General features: G+C 40.4%; 1 protein-coding gene across 3 annotated transcripts in view; it reads right to left on the bottom strand.

The window, feature by feature from the left end:
- Positions 1-623: 623 nt before the first annotated feature.
- Positions 624-27,602, bottom strand: part of Ppp2r5e (protein phosphatase 2 regulatory subunit B'epsilon) — a 165,729-nt gene continuing 138,750 nt past the window's right edge. For all 3 annotated transcript variants that reach the window (XM_003472326.5, XM_013155274.3, XM_063240998.1), the window contains exons 6-14: positions 18,848-18,978; positions 18,656-18,715; positions 17,479-17,587; positions 15,738-15,791; positions 15,578-15,628; positions 13,892-14,011; positions 11,366-11,493; positions 9,208-9,309; positions 624-5,298 (exon numbers count right to left, since the gene is read on the bottom strand). In XM_003472326.5, coding sequence (XP_003472374.1) covers positions 5,199-5,298; positions 9,208-9,309; positions 11,366-11,493; positions 13,892-14,011; positions 15,578-15,628; positions 15,738-15,791; positions 17,479-17,587; positions 18,656-18,715; positions 18,848-18,978 — 855 coding nt within the window. In that variant the 3' untranslated portion in view covers positions 624-5,198. The remainder of the gene's footprint in view (positions 5,299-9,207; positions 9,310-11,365; positions 11,494-13,891; positions 14,012-15,577; positions 15,629-15,737; positions 15,792-17,478; positions 17,588-18,655; positions 18,716-18,847; positions 18,979-27,602) is intronic.

The raw sequence follows: 27,602 nt of genomic DNA, 5'->3' as shown, positions 1-27,602 counted from the left end.
ACCTAAATCAGATGGCAAAACTGTTCAATGGTAACTTAAAGAGGACTGAAAATTGTTTCACATGTGCCCACTGATTCAGTGAGGTCTGAGCTGGCTCTATGACCGCTCCGTCAACGGAGTCCAAGAAGTGATGCTGGCGTGTGTCTGAGCCCAGACCTTGAAGCATTGGCAGCTTCCACTTCCTGCCTTTTGACACGTGCTGCCATACTATGAGGAAGCTCAGGGAGGAAGTGCTGTGAGGAGGAAGTAGGCACCCCAAGACCTGCAAGCCAATGGCCGGCATTCACTTGCCAGCATGAGCGAGCCGCGTTGGTGTGGGAATTCTCCTCACCCTCGAGACACCCCAGGGAACACTAGAGGATCTGAGACAAGACATTCTTGTCAGTTTCTTCCCAAACTATAGATGGGTGAACAGAATACATGTTTGAAGCCATTAGCTGTAGGGAGCAGTCTGTTACACAGCAAGAGATACTGGGCCACACTTCAGTCTTCCATGCTCATGATCTGGTTTCTCCAAACAGAAGCCTGAACATGCCAGCCCCTTTGACTCAAGGCTGAGTCCACCAAATCTATTCTTCGTATGACCAAAAGGCCACAGATCAGAAAAACAAACAAACAAAGAAAACTCTTCACTGCTGCTTTATTTGGATGCACCCACAGTACAGAACCTCTCAAAGAGCTATGAAAGGGGAAGGTTACATTTCGTTCTGGGAGCACCTCCATTTTCGTTTCTGTCACCACTTAGAATAAAGTAAGTTATTTCCGAAGAACATTTTAAATTCCAAGTGTGTAAGACACAGCTTGCGTTCTGTTGTGTTGAAAAAGAAGTAACATGTTCTAGCCAGGGCTGGGAGATTCTTTGTAGCATTTTCACTTTGATGTGGCATAGAAGGTCTTCACTGTCTGGCTGAACCAGTCTATAATTTTCATATGCAACTTTTCATATCAAAAATGTTTCATTTTTACCTCTACCCACACACAGATGCTGTTTTAAAAAGAAAAAAATAACAGGTACACACACTCATAGCTAAGTTGAAAACCAGTCAAGAACCACAGCAGTACTAACATGGAAAATGAACTTGTGCTGCCCTCTCCTGCTAAAACAATGCAATACTAAAATACCAAAGATTTATGAAGCTGTAGCAAAACCCCCGAACCAAAAGCAATGGATGTCATTCTCATTATACTTCAGTCAAAAATCAGACAACCACCAGAAAATGTATTGGTAATATTTATATTTGAAATCTCCCCACTGATACATGAGGTTTGGATTACAACTTATTTACAATAAGTGATTTTTTTAAAAGTAAAGAGGGAGGGAGGGACTGAAAGAAAAGAAATCCAAAGACAAGATAAAGGGGGAAAAGGAGATGGAAGAAGGGAGGGAGGGACAAGGGAAGGGAAGAAAAGGAAATCTATATTCATAGACATCGTTCATTTCCAAGAGACAGACTACTGCTGCCGTCGTGCATAAGCAGCAGCACGGGCTAACATTCCACTACGTCAAAGTCTGCTCAACTTTCTCTCAAGATGCACAATCCTCCTTTTAGATTTTCAAAATTAAATATAGAGAAATATAAAAATGCATTGCCAATATACCTATTACAAAAAATCCTTTGTGGCTCATTCCTTAACTCCACTCAGAGAAGCAGCTGAGCCAGAATACAAAAATAAAAATATTCATGTGCAAATAAAACATCACTGATCATGTCTGATGCCACCTTTTTTCCTTTGCTAGAGGTGACTGTCACTTCGTGATAACATTGGTAATAGCATCAAGAGAGAGAGTCTCTTCATTTCCTGGGCCAGGTCAGTGCATCCAATTAATGGGAAGAACAGAAACAAAAAACAGGAAGAAAAACAAAACCCCGAACACTTAAAAATCCCAGTAACGTCCTATCACCCACACATCCCTTACCCACCCCCCCTTACCCACAAAAAAATAAAAAAGCTTTTAAAGCTCTAAATATACTTCTTTTTTTCTTTCCATAGTGTGATTGAGCCTAGGGCTATATATTTAAGTACAGCAGGTGCAATTATGAGCAATTCCCAGCCCTACACCTGGACTGCCCCACGCGTGGAAGGAGGTATGAAATAAATTAAGTCCTTCCATTTAGGCAAACGTGCCCAAGACGAAGGAGTATAACCCTGCTTATGAGTATCCAGCGGGATCGAGGGTATCATTTCTTTTACTTTTTTATTTTTTCTTTTATTTTATAAAAAGTCAGATGTGAGGAAGAACAAAAATTGAAAAGGACAAAAAGTAAACACTGAGGTTGAACAACGGGGGACACTTGCATGATGAGAAAACGGAATGCATGCGCGACTCTAAGGAGATGGAGTCACTTCGCTCACATAGTTCCAGGCCTACAGCCTCAGGCCTCAGCATCATTCTAAACCACAGGGTTGAGTTTTTTTTTCTTCAAATGACACTCTTAATCCCATCCCTGAAACCAATATGGTAGGGATATGGAGTAATTATCACTCACTAACTACGATATTTGCTATTTTAAAAATATATTTATATATAGTTCTGGAAACTATGAGACAAACAAAATATAACACGAAGATGCATTTGTCACAATGAACTCAGATCGCGGTGACAGAATTGCAGGAAGGGACAGAGAGAGGGCTGCTGCAAATGCAGCCAGTACATCCTTAAATATGTCACATAGTGCAACAGTCAGATTACCTCAGTTACTCCGCATCACCGCACACAACATGACAAATGTCACATTGTCACTTTTAGTTAAAAAAGAAAAGACAGTGTTTCTTCTTAGAAGTTGCCATAGGAATTTTAGACAGAGAGCTCTAATTGCTTCTTTCAATGTCTAAAATTTAGCTTTATTCTTCTCAGTTTGGAATGGCAAACCCACAAAATTGACATCAAGAAATTCTTGTGGTTTTCACCTGCATTGAGGAAAGGAAATGGTACAGAAAGGGGTTCTGGCCTTTCTAATTTCAAATGACTGCATTTCACTTGAGTGGGCAGATTCTTCATAAGCCTGTGATTTCCATGCCTATCTCATGGTAAACAATAGGTTATACCATCAAAAATAAATGCAGAGTCAAAAGGGAAGGGCTAAAATCAAAAGGGCTAAAGAATACTTGTTACAAATTTATTTTTTTTTTAATCAAGATCAGTATGTGAACTTGTACTTTTGCTCTTGTACTTTTAAAGCAAGTTGTTTCATTTTTGGAAGCCTTTGCTAACATTACAATGAATTTCTTAGAAAAGGAAAGGAAAGAAACAAAACTACTAAATCCATTAAATCATGTTGTGTTTGGTGTTGCATATGATTTAACGCTATTTCTTAGGAATTAACAAAGCCCGTTTTGTTTTCATTTTCACTTCTTACAAAATTACCTAGATAACAATATCCATAATTAGTTGGCTTTTACGTATACACTGTAACCTGATTGGTAATCTGGAAACGCATCATAGGGGAGAAAGGTCAGCAGCTTTTCTTCTTTTTTCTGGAAACAAAAAAACCCTGCAAATTCTACTTTATATTTAAATGAAGGAAGAAAATATACAAGCCCATATTTATATTGTATTTCTAATTAAGAGCAACAACAGCTCGTATGTCTGTGTTTGCTACTATTACAATTCAACATATGAACAGAGAATCAGCTCTATACTGTGAATACTGCTGGAAGTGATGGTTTAGAATTTTCAACTCACTGCTGCCGGGTCAGTAACAAGCAAAAGCATCCTGGAAACAAATCCCAAAGCACAAATCTTTCAGTACATACAATGAAACCACGGTGGGTAAGTACACATTGTACACAAGTTCTACCAGCAATTTACCTGCCCAAGATGTAAGACTCCGCTTTTAATACAAAGCAGAGAGCCAATAAAAATCTATCTATAATACAGCCCTAGGTTTTGTTTTTACTTTTTCTTAAACAATTTGGTCACAATGCACCTTTGATATAAAAGCATTTTTAAACTTTATTATTAATACTCAGGACATTAGGAATTCCCAGATTTTTCAGTAGCATTTGTAGAACCACTTTTGGTAACAAATACAGTAGTTAGGAATATGCATCCCATTCAGAATGCATAATGTTTATCCTGAATCCTTTCTGGCCAAAAACAGGGCTGGCGCTGTGATGAGATATAGAACAAGAATCTACAAAAAACACTGTAACATGTTTGTTTTTCCCCAGAGGCTACATCCTCTTTTGCTGAAATACTTTATAAATACATATTAAAAAGTAAGGCAACAAATCCAAACAGTCCAAGCTGCTTGCTCAAACTCTTTTCCCAATTCTCAATCCTGGTGATCAATTTCATGGTTATATTGTTTAATGTTTGTCTTTCTATGTCCTATGGTCCAAAAGGATGTTTTCCTGACATATCTAACATATCTTTCGTATGTATTTTCAATGATGTATGCAACTAATACTGTCAGGTACTGAAGCTTGTGATGTCCCAGTGCCTGTTTTCAAAGGATTCAAGACAGTGATCTGGATTCACCACCAACGGATGTGTGAATCCTAAATTCCCTTTCCTACTATGTTTATCACCTCTTCTCTTTTAACTCCTAATCCTAGAACTAGAGGAGAACCAGGACTACCTGGTTACTGGAAAGATGTTCACTCCAGTAGACACAACTTTCATCAGGGACCGTTAGAATTCATGGCCCTTTCCACACGGACATTCAACTCAGGAAGATGTGCAAAAGGAAAAGATGTCAAATCACAGTCAAGTTATCCAGAGAAGAAGTTATACAAACTCATACGGAAACGACAGTCTTTGTTTGCTTTTTCTTTCCTTTCCTATAAATACATTTAACAGCTTAGCAGAAAGACAAGCTAAATTTAAGATTGTTCACATTTGAAAATTATATCATACTCTCTGCTAGTGATAAATAAGGAACTCCTGATAGTGGGATTTTAACATAGTAATTTCATCAACAATCTCTGAAGACTGCTTTTGTGTTTGTTTTTAAGAGGGTTAGAACAATGATTATGTTTGCGAAGTTCTGAGAAGTCCATCTACTGTCCAAACTTTGGATTGAAGTCCTTATTTTTTTCTTTTACTTAGAGACAGGGTATATACAGTGCTGTTGTAATAATGAAACAAATGTGAAATCTACTGTAAAGTTGCACAATACAGAAAACTGTTGCTCCATCTTCTACTACATAAATGTGTGACTCCACAGGTTAGTAACGTTGTTGTCATACTTCTGTTAAGTTGGAATTATCCCATCACGTCTCAGGCCTCTCTTTAACTCCAGGTCCTCCAATTTTTTCCACAATTCTTCACGCTCTTTTTCTTTCTTTTTCTCACTGAGAAAGAAACAGAATACAGTGTCAGCAACTGCGAGGTCTGAAAGAGATGACAGCTAGGGGTAACGGGCCCTTCACGCTGCCTTCCTGACACACGTGTGTTCAAAGTCTGAAAAGTTTGGCACTAAACTCATGGATCTTTCTGTCTGGCTTTTCTCTCTTCAGTTTTCTTTTTTGACAATAGACATAAATGTTGTATTAGTGAATAGAGTAAGAGAAAACACTATTTTAAGATAGCAAGTTAATATCCTTTTATACTCAGTTTAACACAGAAAATTAACTTCAAAATTATTGAGAAGCAAACATGGGAATGATCTGCACGTACCAATTACCTTAAAACCGAGAGCACTTAGTGCTTTTTCCCTGGGGCCCAGTGAGAGCCTGACTTTCTATCCGCCTTCACCTGCATTCTCAGAAGAGAAGTCAGAAATAACACGACAGACCTGAGGAAGGGCAAGAAAATACATCCTCTCCGCAGTCCTACTTTTCCTGTGCTACAGAAAAAGAAGTCTTGTTGGCAGGTTCTGAAAACTTGTGATTCCAGTTTTAATTAATGATCTGGATGGAACTTTGTTGATATTATTATTATTATGTACTGATCTGCTAAGGTACCAAGCACTCAAGCTTCAATATCAGTTTTACTAATAATTTTGACTTTTAAGATTTCATTGTTTAGTAAAATTTAGCAAAAACTGATTGATCCAAAAATAGAGCCAACACATTTTATTTCACCAGACACTCTGAAATTGCTATTTTTTAAAAGGCGGGAGGATATTTTATTATCAACCATGGGAAGCACATATCAATGAATATATGACCAAGTTATAAATTAAATAAATTCACATTAAAAATAATTCACTGTGCTACACCTGTTTTCTCATGCTAGAATGAACCAGTAAAAAGCAAGTCCAACTCAGACAACATGGCAAAGGCCTAGTCCCTTCCTTTGCTAGTAAAGATTTAACTTCAGCTACAGTACAAATTTCACTCAGAGAAATCTACAATGGTTAAATGAAATTGTATTTAACATCAATACCTCATACCTTCTAGCACCAATATTTTATAAAACATTAACATCTATAGGAATAGAAATTAATCTTCCTTCCCCTTCTCCCCAGAAAAACACCAGAGAAACCTATGTGATTTAATATTCTTTCTGTTTGTCTTGCATGAATGATGAAATATACAACATGGTAGTTAGTGTATTCATTTCACAATTAATATTTTGATAATTTAATCTTTGTTTACTACAAGTGTTTCAACAAATGCAATCCATACAACATGAATTTTAGTGATCATAATTGTTTTCAGAAAACTACCTACTTGATCATTCTGACCCTGAAAAATTGTATTTGCAGGGCAGTAAGAGGCAAGATTGAATAATCTTGCAGTCACTGTGGGTTCCAGGCAGTTAAGTGCAAGCAAACTCTTTGGCAAGTGGTGACTTTTTATTTCTCAATCAGTTTGGGTATAATCTTAGTCTAAAGAGATATTCTCAGAGAGCACTTATTTGAGGATATTGTATCAGTTCTACAGGTACAGCTGAGGTTTAATGTCATCTGACCTTTTTATTTGGAGGGAGGGAATGGTATGAAAATGTTGGGAACTTTATTCAACTGAAAAACAGCTCAACACAACACATTCACACTGCCCTAATTAACAGTTTAAATTGTACTGATGTCATCACAACAATCATCTTTTCATATTTTTGATCAGGAATTTTCTAGCTTTAATGGGATTTTGTCCTAGGAAGCTTTTCTTCCAGGTGAAATTTATGATTTCACAAATTTCACGGTTATGGTTATGGTTGTCATATGGTTATGGTTATCACACAGTATGAGGGGTTTCTAATGACAACTGTATTTTCAAAACTTCTAAGTACATCTGATGTATTTACTGCCCCCTTACTTTTTCCCATTTTCTCTTTCCTTATAGGTGGGAAATTTTAAAGTTTAACCACACTGCCATCATGAGGATGCTGTCAATAGCTCTTACAATTTCCATTTTACACAGCCCTGGCATAGGTGTCTAGTCGTGTTAGACTCTGACGGCACCCACAGTTTTCAGATTCGGAACGCTTACAAATCAGCTCTGAACTGAAGCCATTAATTTTTTGCCTCCTGAAGTAAAATGTTGACTGAGTTCTTCTCCAACAGAACCAAATAAACCTCTTCATTCTTTTTTCCCATTCTCACACCCACAGAGAAACCAGTGCTTCTCATTAAGAAAGTCCACTCACTGTAAATCATTGTAATAGGTCAAAATATCAGAATCAACCTGGGTTTTTTCTATTCTTACTCTCATTAGTTACCTTTTTCAGAAGATGTCTGTTTAGACGATAAATGATCATGAAACATTTTCATTATCAACATTAAATATGAACCCATTAATCTGAGTATTTTAGAAATAAGGCCTTCAAATTGATTGTAACTTTAAGAATATCCTTCTGGGGCTAGGAATCAAACCTGAGTCCTTTTACACGCTAGGTTAGCACTCTACCACTGAGTTGCGTCACAAGCCCTGTCAGTATTCTTGGTAGGACTCTGAAGATTTAATCCTTACTCAACAAGAGTAACTGCTGAGCATTCTGCTGCTCTTAAAGACAAAATGCTATGCAAGTAATATTAGTATGTGCCCTTAGCTCTTTTCTAAATAATATTTTTCAAGTATTTTAAGTCTAGAGCAAGAAGAGTTATTATAAATTTAATGTTTTGCAACAACTCCAAGAGTGGCAATGACCTATCCCATAATTGTTATTTATCCCAATAGTATGGTTAAAAAGTCAACCTCTGTCTACAGCTAAATACCCACCACATTCCAAGAGTAAGCTGTTTTTCTTTCTTTATTTTTCTTTTGGTACTCGGGATCAAACTCATGGTCTCCTGCCTGCCAGGCAGGCACTTACACTACTGAGCTAAATTCCCAGCCCCTAGTAAGTTGTTTTTCCTAAGTCACATCTTTGGAAACTTGAAGGAAAAAAAAAACAATCACAAATAACTATAGTGGTCTTTTGCTCTGTGCCAAACATTCCCCCTCATTCATCTTTTCTCAGTAAAACACAAGTGATATACTCAAAATTAGGCAAAACAAAAAAGCAAAGTGCTGGCAGTTTATCCTGCAGCTTCAGCATGGTGCTGGACATAAACATCTACACAGACCTTTTAGGTGTCCTGTGGTCCCCAGTTTGATGATCTACAAGCTGACACTGCTTCAAGGTGATCGCAGACAAACCTGAGACCCAACTGCTAAGAGCTGTCCAGACTTTCCTTAATCTTCCTATGTATGTTTTATACAAAGTTAGCCATATTGGACAAGAAATAATAAAGCTGGAGAATCATGTGAATGAAATATAAAAAAGACTTCGCTAAGCCATTTACTATCCAGGGTTTCACTGGCTTTTACTCCCTGTCAAATTTGAACACTAAGACTTACCCAATGCCAGATTATCATCCTATATTCCTTTACTTCCCAGTAAATTGTAATGCATTTGTTGGGTTTTATATAGAAAATTAAATTTGCACCAAACAATTAGACAACAGTGCCTCATCCCTACTCTGCTAAAGAACACCACCATCCTGATTCTAGTTCAGGCAGGCTAGGAGTGAACGGGAGTGCGGAGAGCATACTACCTCACGGCAAATTTGACAGCAAACACCAGCTATTTGCCAGGCTCTTAACCCTAAGGCAGAACTAAAACACAGGAAGAGAGGAAAACACACTTCATCAGAATGACACTGCTACAGAGCTTTGATGCTCAGTGGCACACTAGCAGAGACACACATATGAGCATGCCAACATGAATATATACAGGAATAAAGTTGGGGTGGTTATAAATTGGAGTAGAGGTAGTCTTCGGAAAAGTGCTCAACAGTATTTTATACAGCAGACAAAAAAGCTTTAACGAGTTACCGCTGACGATCTGACTTGTACGTGGCTGTGAGCTCGTCAAACATGGTGCTGTTCATCTCCATGAACGCCTTCAGCACATTGTACACAAGTGCCACGATGGCTCTGTGGAGAGGCGAAGGGGACACAGTGAGTCCTACACAACAGGCTGCTGAGACAAGAGAGTAAAAGGCTGGCTCTGGTCCGCTTTTCAGTCAGACAACTAGAAATGACCTACAGCTGACTTCTTTCCACATGGAGAAATTTAAACTCTTTACTGTTCAAGAGGAAATCTATCTAAGGATGGCAGAAAGAGAAAGTTAGTTTCGCTCCTCTAATTACTAGTATCTCGAATAAAACTGGCCATGGCTACCCGATAACTTCATGTAACAGACAGTATAAAAACAGCAACCACATCCTAAAAATAAGCACCCGTGGCAGGCCTAACCTTAGAGAGGCCTGGATTTGCATAAAATTTTACTTTTAAAGTAATAATATACATAATTCATCAGAATCTGAAGTGGTTCCTACGGAAACAAATTGTATGTATATGTGTGTGTGCGCACATGTAAGTGTATATGCAGAAGTATTTACATACGGTTACTCACACTCAAAGGTATGACACCAAGCTCCTGCATGCCGGGCAGCTGAACAGAAGCTATTTTTTCAGCTGTAATTTGCATCAGTCCATCTACTCCCAGGAGGCCCTCTGCTGCCCCAACATGGACAGACGGTAACTGGAGCGCTGTGAAGGCTGCTACCAGATGTGCAGCGCTACCCAGCTTGGCAGCCGCGGCGGCAGCCCGTTCTCACCCAACAGAAAGACAAAGCCAGGGCAACGTGAGGAGCATGGCGTGTGCACCGGGCAGCTCCTGACTGCAGCCTTCCACACACCTGTGCAGAATACTCCCCCAGCACCAGGAAGAGAGCGCTGGGAATACTTAGGCCACGTTTAACCCAAGTCTGAGTTTCCCAAATATTTACAAGAAAGTGTTCTCTGTGCCCTGGAAGAAAAGCTGAGGTCCTTTTTGTTAAGGTTCCAGCCTGCCCTTCACCAGTGGCCACAGGAAGGCTCGGAGCACAGGGCCCCGTGCCTCACAGCCACTCCCTGGAAGCGCTGCCCTCCCCTCCCCAGCCCGTCAGTGGGACCTACCCACTTACCAGCCCTTCAACTTTTCAAGTTTTACTAATAAAACACAGCATATCTGAAAAATGTAAGATGTGGTATCTCACAATTTCGTGTAACTATTTTGGATATAAACTTACTATGACTTAGTGAACAATATCTAATTCTTAAATTCCACATTAAATTTTTCTACTACTCCATCAAGAAAATATGTAAAGCCATTCAAGTAGAGAATGCTTTAAGACAGACAGACAGACACACACACACACAGCACTGCATTACACTTCTCTTACAAGACTTTAAAATTTCTTCCCCGCTGCAAAATGTGCCAGTGCCTGCGTTGGTGAGCAGGAAACAGGTCTTACTGTGAAACGTGACTCTGTGTAGACCGCTTTCTGACCAACCCTTGGGTATTCCCCCAGCTCCACTACTGAAAGCTCCTGGGAGGCTCCTCCCTCTCCAGTCCCATCTTCCGGCACAACAGCCCTACCTTGGGCCTCACGTTTCACATCTCTATGCCACTGTATGTGATGGACAGATTCCTGTCTCAAGGGCCACCCCATCCCAACCACCTGGCACACTGCTTTAAGATTCAATTTGAGTGATGTATTTCCATCATATATCTTTCCAGCTCCCAGGCACCCCCAAAAATACATCTGCTAGCATCACACTTGGGTCAGGAAGTCACTCAAGCAAACGGCTATTTTAACAAAGCAGCACCATTTGGTTAAAACATTGGTTTACTTTGAGTCTCCCCAACCAGTGCAAATTTCTGAGAGGTAGGGATTTAATGTTTTCAAATACCTGTCTTTATCAACACATAGAACATCTGGCACACAGTGAGCACCCACAACATTTTATTAAGGAGGAGGAGAAAGTGACAGAAAAGTAAAGGACAAAGTGAGGGAGGGAAAGAGGAAAAGAGCAAAGAGGGAAGGATGGAACAAAGGAGGAAAGGAAAAGGAAAAGGAAAGGAAAGGAACAAGAGAGGGAGGGAGAGAAAAGGAGAAGGAAGGAAGGAAAACTAGACACACTGAAACCAAGCCCAAAACCTACGGATTCCAGTGTTCTTTTGAAATCCTGTAGAGGCTGGAAAACATGATGGGAAGGATGACATTGGAGTTTTCTTCTATCAAACTCATGATGTATTCATTATTCCAATAATACAGTGCTCTTTCTGCCACCTTTGAGAAAAGGAAAAGACAGAGATAAAATAAATGATAATCTTTCTAAGTGCAAGTATCTTAAGACTATTTTAAAATTATTGAGTCAAAAGTAAAATTAAATATTAATCACTAATAATTAACTCACATTTTTGTGGATTTAAAATCTCTCAGAATGATCTGAGGTGTTTCATCAATTTTGGTAAGGAAAAATGTTTTCTCCCTGTTAATTTACATTCTCCTTCAAGTCTTCCCGTCTCGTCATACTGCACCTCCCCTGCCCAGGCTCCACACCTCACAGCTGCCCTGTGGCGCCTCCCCTGCCGCCCTGGCTCATCCGCCTCAGCCCCACTCAGGCTCCCAGCCGGAGCTCTCAACAGGTGCTTGGAGCCCGCTGTTTACTAAGGGTCTCCTGTGGCCACTGAAGCAACAGAAGACTCCACAACGCAGGTCCAATGTGTCCTACCTACCACCACGCAGGAAGTAGGGACCCTAACTACAGTGAAGATCTGCAAGTTCAGAAAGATCAGGGAGCCTATCCTGTTAGACTGCTGCTCAGTGACAAGAGCCAGGAACTCAATCTGAGGCCTGGGATTTCTGTGGCGTTCGGTTCTAGTCCCTTCCTTTGAACAGAGAGAGCCAGGAGATGGGCAGGCAGCTTCTGGCCTCCGGGACACTGGCGACAGCTGCCTGCTACCCCAGGTCCCTGGTCTCTGCCCACTGTGCTACACCTACTCCCTCCCATTCGGTGTGCTGCGCCTGACCTGAGAGGCTCACCTTGGGTTTTATGAACTTGTAAGACCTCAAAAACAGGCCCTAACATCTCTACAAAGCGTAATAATTTGCAAAACACAGTAATTACAATCACCGTGCAGAGCTGCTACCTGTACGTCATCATTCGTTATACTTTCCTTTCCCCTGCTCTCGAATAGCTCTATTGGACCTGGGTGGGACAGTGAAGCCTATTATCCAAGCATTCTGGGAGGCTGAGGCAGGAGAGCTGCAAGTTTCAGTCAAGCTTGGGCAATTTAGCAACTTAGTGAGATTCTGTCTCAAAAATATAAAACTGGCTGGGGATGTAGCTCAGTGCAAAAGTCCTGAATTCAATTCCCAGTACAAAAAAAAAAAGTAGTATGTGGCCACATAGCAGGACTCATCAAATGCCAACCGAACCTGCACCAACTCACAATGCCAGTCTCTGAGCCACCTACCTGTGGCATTTGGGGAGAGACAGCTAAGCCACCCAAGATACTGCTGCTTCTTCCTAAGCCTATGAGCATCACTTAAGCTTCCCCAGTAATGCTCAACTGAGGAGATCCCTGCATCGAACGTCAAGGTGAAAAGTGGGTGGATAAGGCAAAGAAACCAGACATCTGAACATGATAGACTCTGTATAATACGCAGATATTCAGACAGATCCTGAGTCTATTTCAATCCAGACATGTTATAGCATCTGAACACTTCAGGTAATGGTTTCTACTTTTCTTGCCTTTGTTTGTGGTCCGACCACTAAATGAACATAAAGATCACTGTTTCACCAAGCAAACATGTCTTTAAATCAAAAATCAAAACAACAGCAACAGCTAGCGTCTCTGCTGCTGCAGGGTAATAACAGTGTGAGGAATAAGTGCTTCAGGCTGACCACAATCTGCACAGTCTCGTGAGAGTGATGGGCAGACCGCAGTCATTCCTTTAGGCCTGGACATGGATTTCTGATGACATGGCAGCCAGGGAAGGACAAGGACACCCAATGAGCCTTTTTCTCTTCTCCTGTGTGGGCTACATAGCACGACAGCAAGGGCCCTGGTGAAGCATGGAGTGCCCTGTGCTCTCTGGTGGCCACAGGGAGGTAGGGCAAGCCGCCGAAAGCCCAAGGTTTCTGAGAGGAATGTGTTCAAGATCAAAATTTAACTTGATGCCCTATTAACTGGACCGTGAAAAAAGAATTCTCTGGCCCTCACTTTTAAAACTGAAAAGAACGTCACAGGATAATGTGAAATTATGATAAAGATCTATCATCGCACTGCATAGAGTGGTCTGTTCCTTCTTAAGCATTATACTTTCTTACACAGAAACCAGCCAGCCTACACTGTATTCTGACGTTTCCCTGATATAAGTTCTTTCACCAAGGGGAGGTTCAGTGTTCCAATCTGTACATCTGTGAAAAATGGGGGTGATGGGAACTCAGGTCACCAAACAAAAAGCCCCGCCACGCACCTTCAGGGCGCAGGTGCCCAAGGGAGGTAGCCACTGTACAGATTATGTCACCATGGGACAGGGACCAAATAAAAGCAAAATAGCAACTAAAACCCAGGTAAATCAGACAGCTAGTGTCCATTACATCTCTTCCAACACAAACACGATTTAGTCAGAGTAATTCCTGTTGTAAGGGCTATTTGGTGTCCTCATCATCACTAACCTGAAAATGCGGGCTGGATACACACTTGGCAATTTGTTTAAACAAAGGTTCTTGAATTTTAACAAATTGTGAAGGTTCAATGACATCCAGAATTTCTTCCAGCTCCCCAAGGAACATGACCTGTAAGCAGAAGCAAAACACCAACAGGACAGAGACATTTTATAAAAAGACACCACATGATCATCATTTAAGTAAAAGGTACACATAAAGCCAAACATAAGCAAACCAGGTGTCATCCTATGTTAAATGTTCACTCTACAAAGAATTCACTACAGAGTATTTTATTTTATTAAAAGTTCCCTATAACATTGAAAATATAATTCTATTTCCTTTGGAGAAAATCTCTTACTGGCTACTGATACTGTACAGAACCACTGGCTACATCAGGGCCCCCGGGAAACAGGTACTCCCTGCAGGGTTTGCCTTTATCACTTCACTCAGCTGCCACCCACGCCACCTTTTCAAACATTGGAGTGTGGCCCACTGCATGGATATGCAGAAACAGACAGGAGCAACACAAGCTACAGTCCCTGCTATGTGTCAGGTGCTCCTTTAGTCCACACCAATTCTTAGGACAGGAAAAGCTGAGGGACCCACAGAACGGGACCACATTAAAGCTGCCAGCACATACCAGCCCATTCTTCATACCGGCCCACATGCATGCACGCGCGCGCACACACACACACACACACACACACACACACACACACACGGGCACATGCCTCTCTACAGAGCACAGGGTATGTCATGGTCTCGGTACTGCATGCCTAGAGAGGAGGGCTTTTACAATCACAAAAAAGAATCAGACAAAGTATTAATTTGGTCACTACATTAAATATAATGGAAAAATGATCAGTGAAGTTTAAAAAGATATCATTTAGCCATGAAAAAATTATTTTGGGGAAAAATTATGTGTGTAACTAAGATACAAAAATTTATACCACTTTCATTTCTTGAGAGCAATGGATAGCAAGGATGGTTAGACTTTACCTAGTAAAGAAATCAGAAAGGAAGGTTTGGAACATTAAAGCGATTTGGAAGAGGAAATGATCTCTGCAGCCCGTTAGGAACTGTCAGGATGTACACACAAGTTTTACCCAAGTCCTCCCCAGATAGAAACCTCTGTGCCAGATTCAGTTCCTGCCCGACGCAGCCCATCTCCCACACGCAGCTGCCTTCCCCACACCCCACATGGCAGCACACAAGGGCCCCGCAAAGGCACAGGTGAGGTGGGTCAGAACTTCAGAGTCTCCGGGAACTGCCGAAACTATAGGCTTGGGGACATTTCAGGAGTCTACATCGTAAGATCCCACCTGTGCTACGCTTTAAACTGGGGACTGAACCACGTCAGTCTGGCATCTGTAAGACTAGAAGGAGGCAGGACACTAGTAAGGTGATATCAACAGACCAAAGCAACTGAAGCCTGAGGGCGGCCTGGGCTGGGCTGGGCTGGGCTGGGCAGCACTGCGGAGGAGTGAGGCCAGCTGTCTGCTCACTTCTCACTCAGTGAGCTGATGCGCTCTCACCTCCTGAAGCCTGCAGCTCGGGACATTCCCGGGCTGCCTCCTCACCCTGCCTGTTACGCAGTGTCCAGATGAAATGTGTTTCTCTACGTGTGCAGCCGGGCTCGGGCACTCAGCTGAGCACTCAGCAAGCTACTGACAGGCTTTGACACAAAGCACTCACCTCTTTTTGACTGCATGTTTTAGGCCAAAATTTCATTAAGCCCCTAATAACCTACAAGTAAAAGCAGAAAAAAATAAGCAGAATTTAACTTTTTTTGGTACAGGATTTCAGGAAAGGTGCTTTTCCTCTTTGTTGAAATATAAAAAAAAAAAAAACTTACTGGTTCTGTGAGTGAAGGATCTTTCTCCAGAAACTGTACTATACAGTATGCCAACTAAATAAAGAAAAATGTAAGGAACATAATTTTAAATTCTATATACTAAAGGCTACAAAGACAAAAGTGTATTAAAACTTTCTAAACCATTTTCAGACTCTGGTTTTAACCTCACAATCAATTCATTTTAACCACCATAAAATAAAATATATTAACCAAAATTAAGGTTATTTTGTTTAGTTTTATTTTGAGACACAAGGTCTCATTACATGTGCCCAGGATGGCCTTGAATTTGTGATCTTCCTGCTCAGCCTTTCAAATAGCTGAGACCACAAGATGTACCGCCATTCCCAGCTAAAAGCTACTTTTTTCAAACCAAAGACCAACATGAGAAGGATTCCAGGATAATTTTGTGAGTAATGTGACATGAAGCACCCAGTTAATGAAAAGCAGAAGTGCAATCTTCTTCAGTGTACCCCAAAAGTGCCTCACTGACACAAACTTCAGGCCACATCTCACGAGCTTCCCTTCTTATCAACACGACTAGTACCTAGCTGTTCCGTGCTTCCGTCTCCTAGGCAAAGGAGACACTTGCCAAATACCAGCGTGTGGACTAACACAATTTCACAAGGATATAAAATGCCGCACCTACCATAGTTAGAATCTACAAAAATGTAAAGAAAGCTCTGCATCTGATGCTAACACATGTAAGTAATGATTCTCTTACATGATCACAAAATGTGATGTCCCACTACCAATACTGAAGGTAGGATTCAAGGGGCTTGCAAGGATTGCTGGATAAGAAATCACTCTCACAAACACAAACATTTTTGATAGCTTCTGAAGTAGAAACATATGGACTAATTTTTCCTCAAAAACCCAGAATTTCACATCTTTAAAGAAGAACTCTACTTAGGAAAATGTGTTATATTTTTATACAAATTCAAAACATTTTCACTGGAGGGAGGAAGGAGTCAGAGATTTAAAATACTAAAATTAAAAGTATCACTACAGCATTTATCTGCCATCTAGTGAAACCTTACCCCTCCCGTAAGGGAATGGTAGCATAGAAATCAGAGTAGGGACAAGATAGGCCTTTCAAAGCAATAAATTGCTTTTAAAAAGATGTAAAAACGTTGATAAGACTGTTCACTTGTGAGAGGCTTTATTTGTGAGAAAGAAATGTTAAGTAAAGTAAAAGAAAGGGCAAAAGGGCAATGGATAGGATGATATAAAACAAGCCTGGAACAAAACAAGGCTAAGGACATAAATAATGGCAAGCAAGGTAGCACGTGCCTGTAATCCCCGTACTCAGGAGGCTGATGCGGAGGACTGCTAAGAACCGGAGGCCAGAACGGACTCCACAGTGAAGTCAAGGCCAACCTGGACTGCAAAGTCAAACGGTGTCTCCAAAAACCACGCCAAGGCAAAACAAAACAAAACAAAACCAAAGATCTGTCTCAAGAGCCCATTCTACATAGCTCCTGTGTCCAACACACAAAGTGTAACAGGTGCCACGAGGGCAGACTGCTGAAGCTCTCTGTGAAACCAGACTGAACACAGCTGCTCCCTCTAAAACTATTCTCACAGGCCTGTGGACAGGAAAAAAACCTACACATTTTGATTTTCCTCAAAGTATTTTAAACTTTTAACAAGTTCACTTTTTGAATTCAAGAAACATTAAAAGAAATCACTGAATTTTCAAATTTCATATTGCTTCAAAGGAAGTTACACTTTAAAATTATACCTGGGCATGGAAGAGTGATAAGCTCCTGACTGTGTGTAAAGGGATCAACACTTTTACCAGGAACTGTTTATGTTCTGCCTTCAGAGGTAAAGCAAAGCCATTGATAATACTGGAAAAGAAAAGAGACACAGATTAGCAGTGTTACCACAACATGCTGCAAGGGCCACTGTTCTTGCGAGGCTGAGTAAATCTTCATGTTTAATTTTGTTCCAAAATTTGGAACCAAATCCTACACTAATAGCAATCAAGGTTCCACAATCACTTCAAAGGGTGACTCAAAGTGAGAAGAGTTTAAGAGAAGTACTTTTTTTTTTTGGTCTTTTTCCTTTTTATCGGCACCAGGGATCGAATTCACGACTGCCTGCTTGCAAGGCAGGCGCTTATGCCGCTGAGCTAAATCCCCAGCCCCTAGAGAAGTACATTTGTTCACGATCACCTGAGCACAGATCCTCTGCACTTGAAACTAGTAGGATCATTCCCAAAACATTTGTATCAAAAACCTTCATTATGCCAGGAATAAAGCTCAGTGGCACAAGTGCCTGCCTGCCTGGCAAGTGAGGTTGGTCTGCATTTGATCCTCGGTACCCCAAAAAACCAAAAACCTTTGTTTTCCCCTCTCTTCTTCTTTCCCATGTAATCGCCTGCCTCTCTCACTCCCTCCCGCTCAGCCCAGCGTGGTCACAGAGAAATGCAGGTGACACTGCCCTCTTCCACTCCCAGTATAGGAGGCAAACGCTGAGTGATCACTCTCTGGCTTCTCATGTGTGCAGGAACCTCCACAACAGCGCCCTGTCCAGCTGAACGTGGGAGCCAAGCACTGGGCACTCAGTCCACATGAAAATGGCCATCTTGTTGCCACATTCTAAACTTGTTTTCAACAGATGTGGCAAATGACAGGGCAGCCTGGAAACCAGGCTTCGGGGAGTGAGGCATCCTGGTCTAACTGGCTTGACCACAACTGACAGACTGTGTCTGCAGCAATGACTGGATTAGCTCTTCCAGTCGCACCAGTGGAATCAGCCACACATCGTGGTGGACCAAGGGGAACAGGAAATCGCTCCGTGTAGAGTCCGCTGGGCAACAGGCTAAGCACCAAGGAGAGGACCTAGGCCAGCACCTCACTGTGCCACCTCCATGATATTTACCTGAGAACAGAGACAACACAGAAAGTGCCTACCTTCCTAGTATTTCCAATAGTTCAGCTACGCCATTGAAGTGTTCTGTTTCATAAACAAACCTTCAAAGACAAGAGGGAAGGGGAGAGAGACGGACTAAAAATCAGTATATCGTGTTCATATATTGGAGATTTACTTAATACTTCTATAATAATGTCAACATCGCTTCCCCTGAACCCCCATCCTCCACTTACCTTAGAAAAATATTGTTAATCTGTTTTCGGATAAATGCTCTAAGACCAAGAAATTTGCCATAAATTCTGTGTAAGACTGTTTTTAAGTAATCCCGTTCTCGAGGATCTTCACTGTCAAACAGCTCCAAAAGCTATTGTAAAGGAAAGACAGAATAGTTTTAGAAAAGTATTTAAGAGTGCTGTAATTCATTATTTAAAAGTCCTCTTGCCAGGTATGGTGGCACAACCCAATAAACCCAGTACTTGGGAGGCTAAGGCAGAAGGGCTGCTGTGAGTTTGAGGCTTGCCAGGGCTACAAAATGAGTTCAAGGCCAGCCTAGACTGCATAAGGAAAGCCTGTCTCAAAAGTCCTCTCTTTCTTCCTTCTCCAAGTTACTGAGTATCTACATGTGCTAGGCACAGAGCTAGTCAGTGAGAATAACTCAAAAGGGCTTCTCTGCACATGGTGCTGGGATAACTGGATATCCATGCAGAAAAGAACAAAGTTGTAAAACCTACCCTGTCGCATCATACACTCAAATTTACTCCAAATGGAGAATCAACCTAAAGGTAACAAGTAAACTATAAAAACAGAAGAAAATATATGAAATGAATCTAACAGAAGAAAATATATGAAATGAATCTCCATAAACTTAGACTAGATGATGATTCTTGTAGATGTGACATGCAACACACAAAGGGAAACAATTAGATGTCTTGGAAATAAAAACATTTGTGCTTCAAAGGACACCATTAAAGTGAAAAGTCACACAGAATGGGAGAAAATATTTGCAAATCTTATCTAGTAAGATTGCCATCCACAATATATTAGGAAGTCTTAAAGCTCAACAAAAGAAACACAAATAATTTAGAAACTGACACAGTATTTTCTAAAGAGATACTGCCCAAAGAAGGTATCTAAATGGCTAATAAGTGGAAAGTTCAGTTTCATAAATTACAGAAATAAATATCAAAACAAGAACAAAGCAACAATTTGATGCTTGTAATGAAAAGAAAGGATAATAACAAGTATCGGTGAGGATGTGACAAAATTAGAACCCTTATATTTTCTGGGAAGAGATACAACATTGCCACCACAGTGGTGCGGGGGCATTAGCCAGAGACATGTAAGATGGGACTCTTGGAACCACACACCCAAAACCTCCCAGAACGCATGGCTAGAGATTAAGAGATCTATCTCCCACAGGGTCATAAGTCTAAACAGGATCAAACACAAAGCTTTAAGGAATGAATGCTCCACCCTCCCCAACACCCCAACACTGCAATTTATTACTCAGATTGGCCCTAAGGTCATCCCGTAACAGAACACTTTGACCTGTGCCTCCTGTGTGAATTCCTGCACAAACTTCATTTTCCCTTTGTCTTTATCTTTGCTTCTTGGTTCTATCAATAAACAAGCACAGAGGCTTCAGCCTGGGGCTATCCTTATCATATGCATCCATTCATTCTCCCTCCTCTCTCCATCTCTCCCATTCCCCTGCTGAGGGATCCTGGTTAACAAGACCTTCTGGGCCCGCTTGGAGTTAGGACTGGACAAAGACACCAAGTAATCCTTTGTGGCCTGCCATGGTATTGAACTCTGGCAATTTCTCAGAACTTCCAGTTACTTATGGCTAAGCAATTCCATTCTCAGGGATACAACCAACAGAACTGAGAACAAATCATACAAAAGCTTACGCGCAAATGATCATTGTAGCAATAGTCAAAAGAATGAAAAGTAAAACAACCTAGGTGGTTCCAACAGATGAAGACATACACAAAAATGTGACAGAAATGTAACATTATTCAGCCATAAGATGAAATGAATATGCATCACTGTATTATTACAACATTGATGTACTTTTCCAAGCAGCATGTGAAAGAAAGCAGACAAAAATGATTATATAGTAGAATTGGAAAACCCATAGAGACAGGAGTAGAATGAGGAGTAACTACAATGGGAATGAGAGTCTTTGAGGATAATGTAATAGTCTGCAACTATATGGCAGTGATGGCTGCACAGCTCTGTAAAGAAGTTTTTTTTTAAAAACACAACACCAAATTGCAAATTTTAAAAGAGTGGCTTTATGTTATATAAATTATAAATTCTTGGGCAATCCACTTGGGGTCCCTTCTATCTCTCTCCCAGACAGAAGCTTTCTTTCTTTCAATTCATGTATGCTCTTTATAAATAAGATAATTTTTCATCATAAATAACCTATGTCAGGAATTTTGTTACAGCAATGGAAGACTAATACAAACACTCAATGAATAATATGAAATACAGCTCAACGCCCCTCCACACAGGTGAACAAGTAGACCTGCACCAGTTAGGTCCCCTACTGCCACGGAGCAAGCGGGCCTGCACTGGGCACGCAGCAACCCCAAAGCAAGACACGGCCACCCACCAGTGCCAAGTCAGCTCTGTTTACATCGTTGGCACAGGGAAGCAGAGGTGAAGGACTAAGCAGACAACCTGACCCTGAATGGGACAGCACCAAGGGACAGACTGCAGCAACGAGATCCCGTGACTGTCGCGTGTACCAAGGGGACAAGGACATGGCTCAGAATGCATGGCGGCCACAGTCTGGGGGGAACAGAGGGGTCTGTGCTACAGGAAGGACAGCTAAACACCCACAGGTCCCAAAGGCAGGCAGGGAAAATACGACTGGCTGGTCCAAGGACTGCAGATCTTGGGAAGAAATCACCGATTCAAAAGCACAAAAATTGTTTGCTTACACTGTATTTTATTATTTTCATCTTCCCTTCATCAGTTTTTCGTGAAGCTTGGGGGCTTCTTTCTCTCCTTTTTTTCCTTTTACCTTTCCTCTTTACCCTCTTGTAACTTTTATCTTTCTTCTATTTCCTGCATCTTGCTGTCTTTTTCTTGTTCCTTCTTTGCTGTGACTGTTCTCCAGCAGCCTTACTCTCCTTTTCCTCCTCCATGTGACCCCCCTCTGACTTTTTCTCTCCTACTTCTCATATCCCATTGATTACACTTTCAAATTGTTTCTATTCGCTACTACATCGGTTTTTGTTTTTTTTTTTTTTTTTGGTATCGAAGATCGAACTCATGACCACATTTGCCAAGCAGACACTTACGTCACTGAGCTAAACACCCGGCCCTTACCCTCTCTTATCCTCACTAGTATAACCGCTAAGCTGCATGAATCTCTACACAGCTAGTTAACTTTACACTTCTGCTTTTTCAACACTGTACTCTTGTTAGAAGAAACAAAGTTATTCCATTTAGTAGATTCAACTGGTCAATAGCAGATCCGCATTTGATTCCTCTTAGCTGTTCTTTTCTATGTTAAAGGTGTACACCATTGGCCTCTAGGATGAGTCAATATTTGTGGTCTATTTGATGCTATAATTGATGACGATTTTGTTGCTATAGCCAAGGTGACATAGTTGTTGCTTTTAATTGCTTTTATTTGGATGTCAGTATCTTGATTGCCTTAGGGTCATTAGCAATACTATGGCCCATTCCCAGAGAACTGGATACTGAGCAAAATACATTCCTATCCCAAGTAAAAGAAAGTGGTTGGATCCTGGGAGAAATGCAAAGATCAATAGGTAACCATGCATAGGGGACACCACTGAAAACTAGACATTAATTAAAGAGCTTCCCAAAAATGAAAGTTTTCCACTGCAAGCCTCAACACAATCAATCAATCTGAGAAGACAAGACAACAAATTGCTTCCAGAAGCTCCCAACTGTCCCATGCTGATCCATGGGGCATGAAAGGGGAGAAAACCAAAAGTCACACACCAAATTATTTAAAAGATATCAGGGCAGGAAACAAATCAAAAAGGTATTGGCAAGCTCACAGGAAATATACGTGAACAGATATTGAGGCAATTAAAACAACTAGTGAATCTACAGGCAACACTAATAAAAAGCTAATAGAGCTCAACAAAACAATGCAAAGCATGATGACTAATTCAGAAGATAAAGAAATTTTACTAAAGTAGAAGTGATCAATTTGAGTACAGTGTGTCAGATCTAAAAACAGGGCTACTGTTAGTGACAAATTAATAAGAAATACCCTAAGAACAGCAAGAGAACATAAAAAAGATTCAAAAGCCCCTAGATGATGCAAAAAAACTAACATGAGATTAACTAGGAGGAATGAAAAGAAGGCAGTAGAAATGACATTTTAAAAATCTGCTTACTGAAATAATAGCAGAAAACATTCCAAATAAGGAAAGAACTTAACATACAGGTAAGTGAGGCATAAAGAACCCTAAATAGTCACAATCCTTTGGTCCGGGGATTTAGCTCAGCAGCATATAACCACCTGCCTTGCAAGGGCACAGTTGTGAGTTCAATCCCCAGTACCAAAAAAGATAAAGATAAAAATAAAAATAAAATTATTTAAAAAAAGAACCTTTTCATGACAGACCATAGTCAAAACCTCAGACATCCAAAACAAGAACAAAATCTTAAAAGTAGCCACAAAAAAGCAAAGAATCACTTATAAAGGTAACTATACAGTAGATCAGTGGCAGCAAACCTAAGGCACATTACTACAGGGGGCACATGAACCAAGTCACTCTAGCAGCCAAGCATCAGATAAGGGTGCCCGCAGGAGCCACGTACATGCTCAGGGAGCAGGAGTGGAACTAGGTGATGATGCCAAAGCTGTGACTTGTGCAAGCTTTCACATGGCTGGTCAATGTGCTACCAAGAATATGTATGTATTTCCTAGGACTGGCTAAGAGTTTTAATATAACATGAGATTTCTAGCTTTGAGTTTTCTTATGAAAAAAATGAAACTTAGTGCCTAAGATTTAGCTAAGAGATATCCGAACTAAGAGATTGAGATTCTTTTATTATTGTGTTGTTCCCCTGTCATATTTGAAACTGCAGGATACTATTTAGTTGTTTGGGAAGAAGTTATGGAAACAAGAGCAAGAATATATGCATTTGCTTTGACTGGCTGTGATTTTAGTACAAGCTACCACCAGGCAGGAAACACCGATGCCTTTCTCAAAGGAGGCCAAAAGCTGGTGGTCACTAGAACATTGCCCCCTTGCACTGGTGGTCAGCAAATCCAAGAGGAACACAAGCTGCAAATCACTGTCATAGACTGCTGACTCAGGGAATACCCAACTTTTTAGTGTTAACTAATAGTGTTAGCTACTTTTGGTATAGGGATAGATTTGTGTTGGGTGCTCAACTTTTTATTTTTAAATTTCATGTTTTTGAGGGACTTCCGGGAGAACATGGCAGATAGACAAGAGCAGCTACGGAGGTTCTCTGAGATACCCCACTTAGAATTCAGGAATAGTGCGGTGCAAGGAGTCCTAAGCAAGGGAAGATATACCCTGCCGACCCAGGAATGAACTAAGCTGAGAGAAACCAACTGGAAATGCAATCCCAGTGCTACAACAGGAACAGATAAAATCTCAGCGTAGAAGCTGGAACCCGCACCTCTGGAAGCTGCGATTTGAATTTCCTGCTACCTCTGAGACGCGTGAAAGCTCTGAGAGTGGGAATCGGTAAACAGAGTTGAGAGTGGGACTGGCAGGGAACCCTGCATTGACCTGTGGTGAGTGAGCGGAACAGGGACCCTTCCATAGAGTAAGAGGTTCCAGCAAAGGACATACTGGGACCGGGCAGACTTGCCAGAACAGGACACTGCAGTGGCATTAGCCACATATTCCCCTCTCAAGCGGGAATGGTGGGGAGTGCCTGGCCTGCATGACACCGCTGAATAAGACCCAGTAGGCTAGCCCAAACCAGGTCCCAGCGCCTGGAGGTGCACCCTAGCGGTGAAGCCTTCAGTAGGTTGACCTGGAGGGGCGGGCCCAGCAGACGCTGCTCAGGTCTGTGTTTCCCTAGTACACGGCAGTGGGCAGGAACACCTAGCCAGTGCAATTCAAACAAACTGTAACTGAAAAAGAAAAAAAAATTGGGCCTCCTACATTCACTTGTATGGAAGGAACAAAAAGAATGGGAAGAGGAAGCAATAAGAAAGAGTCCTCAGTCCACAATCCTGAGAACACTGATCCAGGAAAGGTAAATGCAAAGGAGGACAGAAAACATGCAATATCAGACACGGCACCAATAGACATAAAGCAATAGCTCTGGAGCCTCACAGATGAGCTCAAAAGTGAAGTATTTAATGAAATAAAGCAAGATATAAGTAGAATAGTTAGAGAAATGCTAAGCACCACCCAAGAAAAAACAGATGGTGGCATGGAAGAACAGAAAAAAAGGGGAGAATTACTTCATGGAGAAAATAGAGAAAACCCAGAATACGTGAAGCAGGTTCAAAGACATTACTAGGAAACTAAAAACTCTATCGAAAGCTGGCATAACAGCTTGAAAGAAACTAAGGATAGATTATCTGAACTGGAGGGCAGATTTGTAAGGTGGGAACATGAAATGAAAAACTTCTTAAAAATAACAAGAAAACAAACAGCAATAATACAAAGGCTAGAAGATGACAAGAGGATCTATAACTTAAGACTTAAGAATGTAAAAGAAGAAGTAGGGACACAAACAAATGGACTACAAAAGCTACTCACAGAAATAATCCAAGAGAATTTCCCTAATTTAGCAAAAGGTAAAGATACTCAGATATATGAGGCATACAGGACTCCAGCCACCTACAACCCAAACAGAGCTACACCCAGGCATATAATAATCAAAATTCCAGAAATCCAATATAAAAACAGAATATTAAAAGCCGTCAGAGACAAGAAACAGACCACTTACAAGGGAACATCCATCAGAATTACAGCAGACTTCTCGGCACAAACCATCAAATCACCAAGAGCGTGGGGGAAAATAAATTAAGCTTTGAAAGATAATAACCTCCAGCCAAGATTGATATATCCTGCACAACTATCCCTAGAAATTGATGGAAAAACAAGGTGCTTCCAGGATAAAGAGGAACTAGGGGAATTTGCAACCACCAATTCAACTCTGCAGAGAATACTGCAGGATATTCTAAAATAGGAAAATACCAAGATTCCAGAAACAGTGGCAGAAAGCCCACAATAAATGGAGTAGAAAGCAAAATGAAGAAGACAAAGTGACAACTAACGACAGAAAAAGAGCTCAACAGAAACGAGACACAGAAGGTTGGATGGTAGGAACAGCTATTTTGGAGAAAACAAGACATCATAATAGCTAGTGCTGATTTAGTATCATCTTGTTTTGAAGTCCCATCAAGATTTTATTCTTCTGTCTTCATTGGTCTTAACAGGTTGTACCTTATTGGATTTTATTATATGTGTTAATATAAACAAAAACTTTTATAGACAAGGAGATTATACAGAAACCATTGTTCATTTTCTGATAGTTGGTTTGAAATACCCTGTAATACTGTCATTCTCTTGAATGGTTTTACATTGATATGTGTGGTGCTACAGTATATGAAGTTATACTCAAAGATTTCAAGGAAAGAGACACTATGGTAACTACTTTTATGTCAGGATATATTGTGGTGAAACACTATTTTGCTTTTTAAATGGTTATGTTTTGACCTGCGCTCTTTTGTTGTTATGCCCTCTTTAATCTCAATCTCCTTTTTTAAATTATTTATTTTTATCTTTTTAATCAAGGGAAAAATAAAAAATAGCAGGATTTATTATAGTAACCTACTTTGATTTCCTATTAACTTGATTTGAAATCCTGTATTGCCCTCACCATCTTGCTTTGACTGATTTTCCTCTATTCTGCTTTGCTTGATACTTTGAAAGTATAGGCAACAACTGTAAAGACAATAAGATTCATTATGATGCCCATTCTGGTTGACTATTATCTACTTTTGAAGTCCTGTAATGTGCCCAATGTTTTGGTTTTATTGGTTTTATTCTTTACTGTTTTGTTCAATTTTATTATAACTGATGATATAGGCAATTCTTTTTAAGATAGCAAGAGGCAGTATGGTAACCATTGTTGATCACCTTGTATTTTGTTTTTACATTATGTATTATGTCCATCCTTTTGATTTGACTGACTCTGTTCTGAGATGTTGCATTTGGTTTTAATCTCTTCAAAAAAAGTAATAAGAACTGTGGGAGTAATAAAACCCAAAATGTGTAATTGTCATTGTACAAAAGAGCAGAAAAGAAAGTGCTCCAAAGGATATAACTGCATGTATATTTAAGTGTATAAGATAGATAACCATATTACTGAGTTTTGTTGGATCATTGAACAGAACTGTTTGCAGTCTCACTGTTTGAAAGCCCACTCTATATGCTTTAATTTTGTAACTTGAACAACTATTTCTAAGATAATAATATGTAATCTATCAACTAATGATTTCCTACTGTTTATTTTTTCTGAAATTCTGCATAACTTGTATCCTTTTTCTCTTTTTTTTTCCTTCTTTTTCTCCTTAAATAAAATCTAAAAAAAAAGAAATCATGTTTTTACAGATTCCAAGTTCTGGACAACAAAAAAATAACTACCAAAAATAAAAAAGCAAAATTGAAAAGAAAAAATATGGGGGCTGGGGATTTAACTCAGCGGCATAAGTGCCTGCCTTACAAGCAAGCAGTCGTGAGTTCGATCCCTGGTACCGGTAAAAACAAAAAAGACAAAAAAAAAAAAAAAAAAAAAAAAAAAAAGGGTATTATTCCAAAAGGCCTAGACAGAGTCATTTGAAGTGACTGAATGATTGAACGGAGTGGGAAAACGTTATTTATTGTGTTCAGTGAAAGTGCTGCGTGTTGTACAGTAGTGTCAGACAGGCACTGTGGACACCAACCACAAAAATATTGCCCAACTTGGTGAAGCTGAAAGGAAAGTTTT

The sequence above is a fragment of the Cavia porcellus genome, unplaced genomic scaffold (genome assembly GCF_034190915.1).
Source record: "Cavia porcellus strain 051 isolate PalLab524CR breed Dunkin Hartley unplaced genomic scaffold, mCavPor4.1 scaffold_31, whole genome shotgun sequence".
Classification (NCBI taxonomy): domain Eukaryota; kingdom Metazoa; phylum Chordata; class Mammalia; order Rodentia; family Caviidae; genus Cavia; species Cavia porcellus.
The sequence above is the reverse complement of the archived record's forward strand: the minus strand, read 5'-3'. Positions and strand labels throughout refer to the sequence as shown.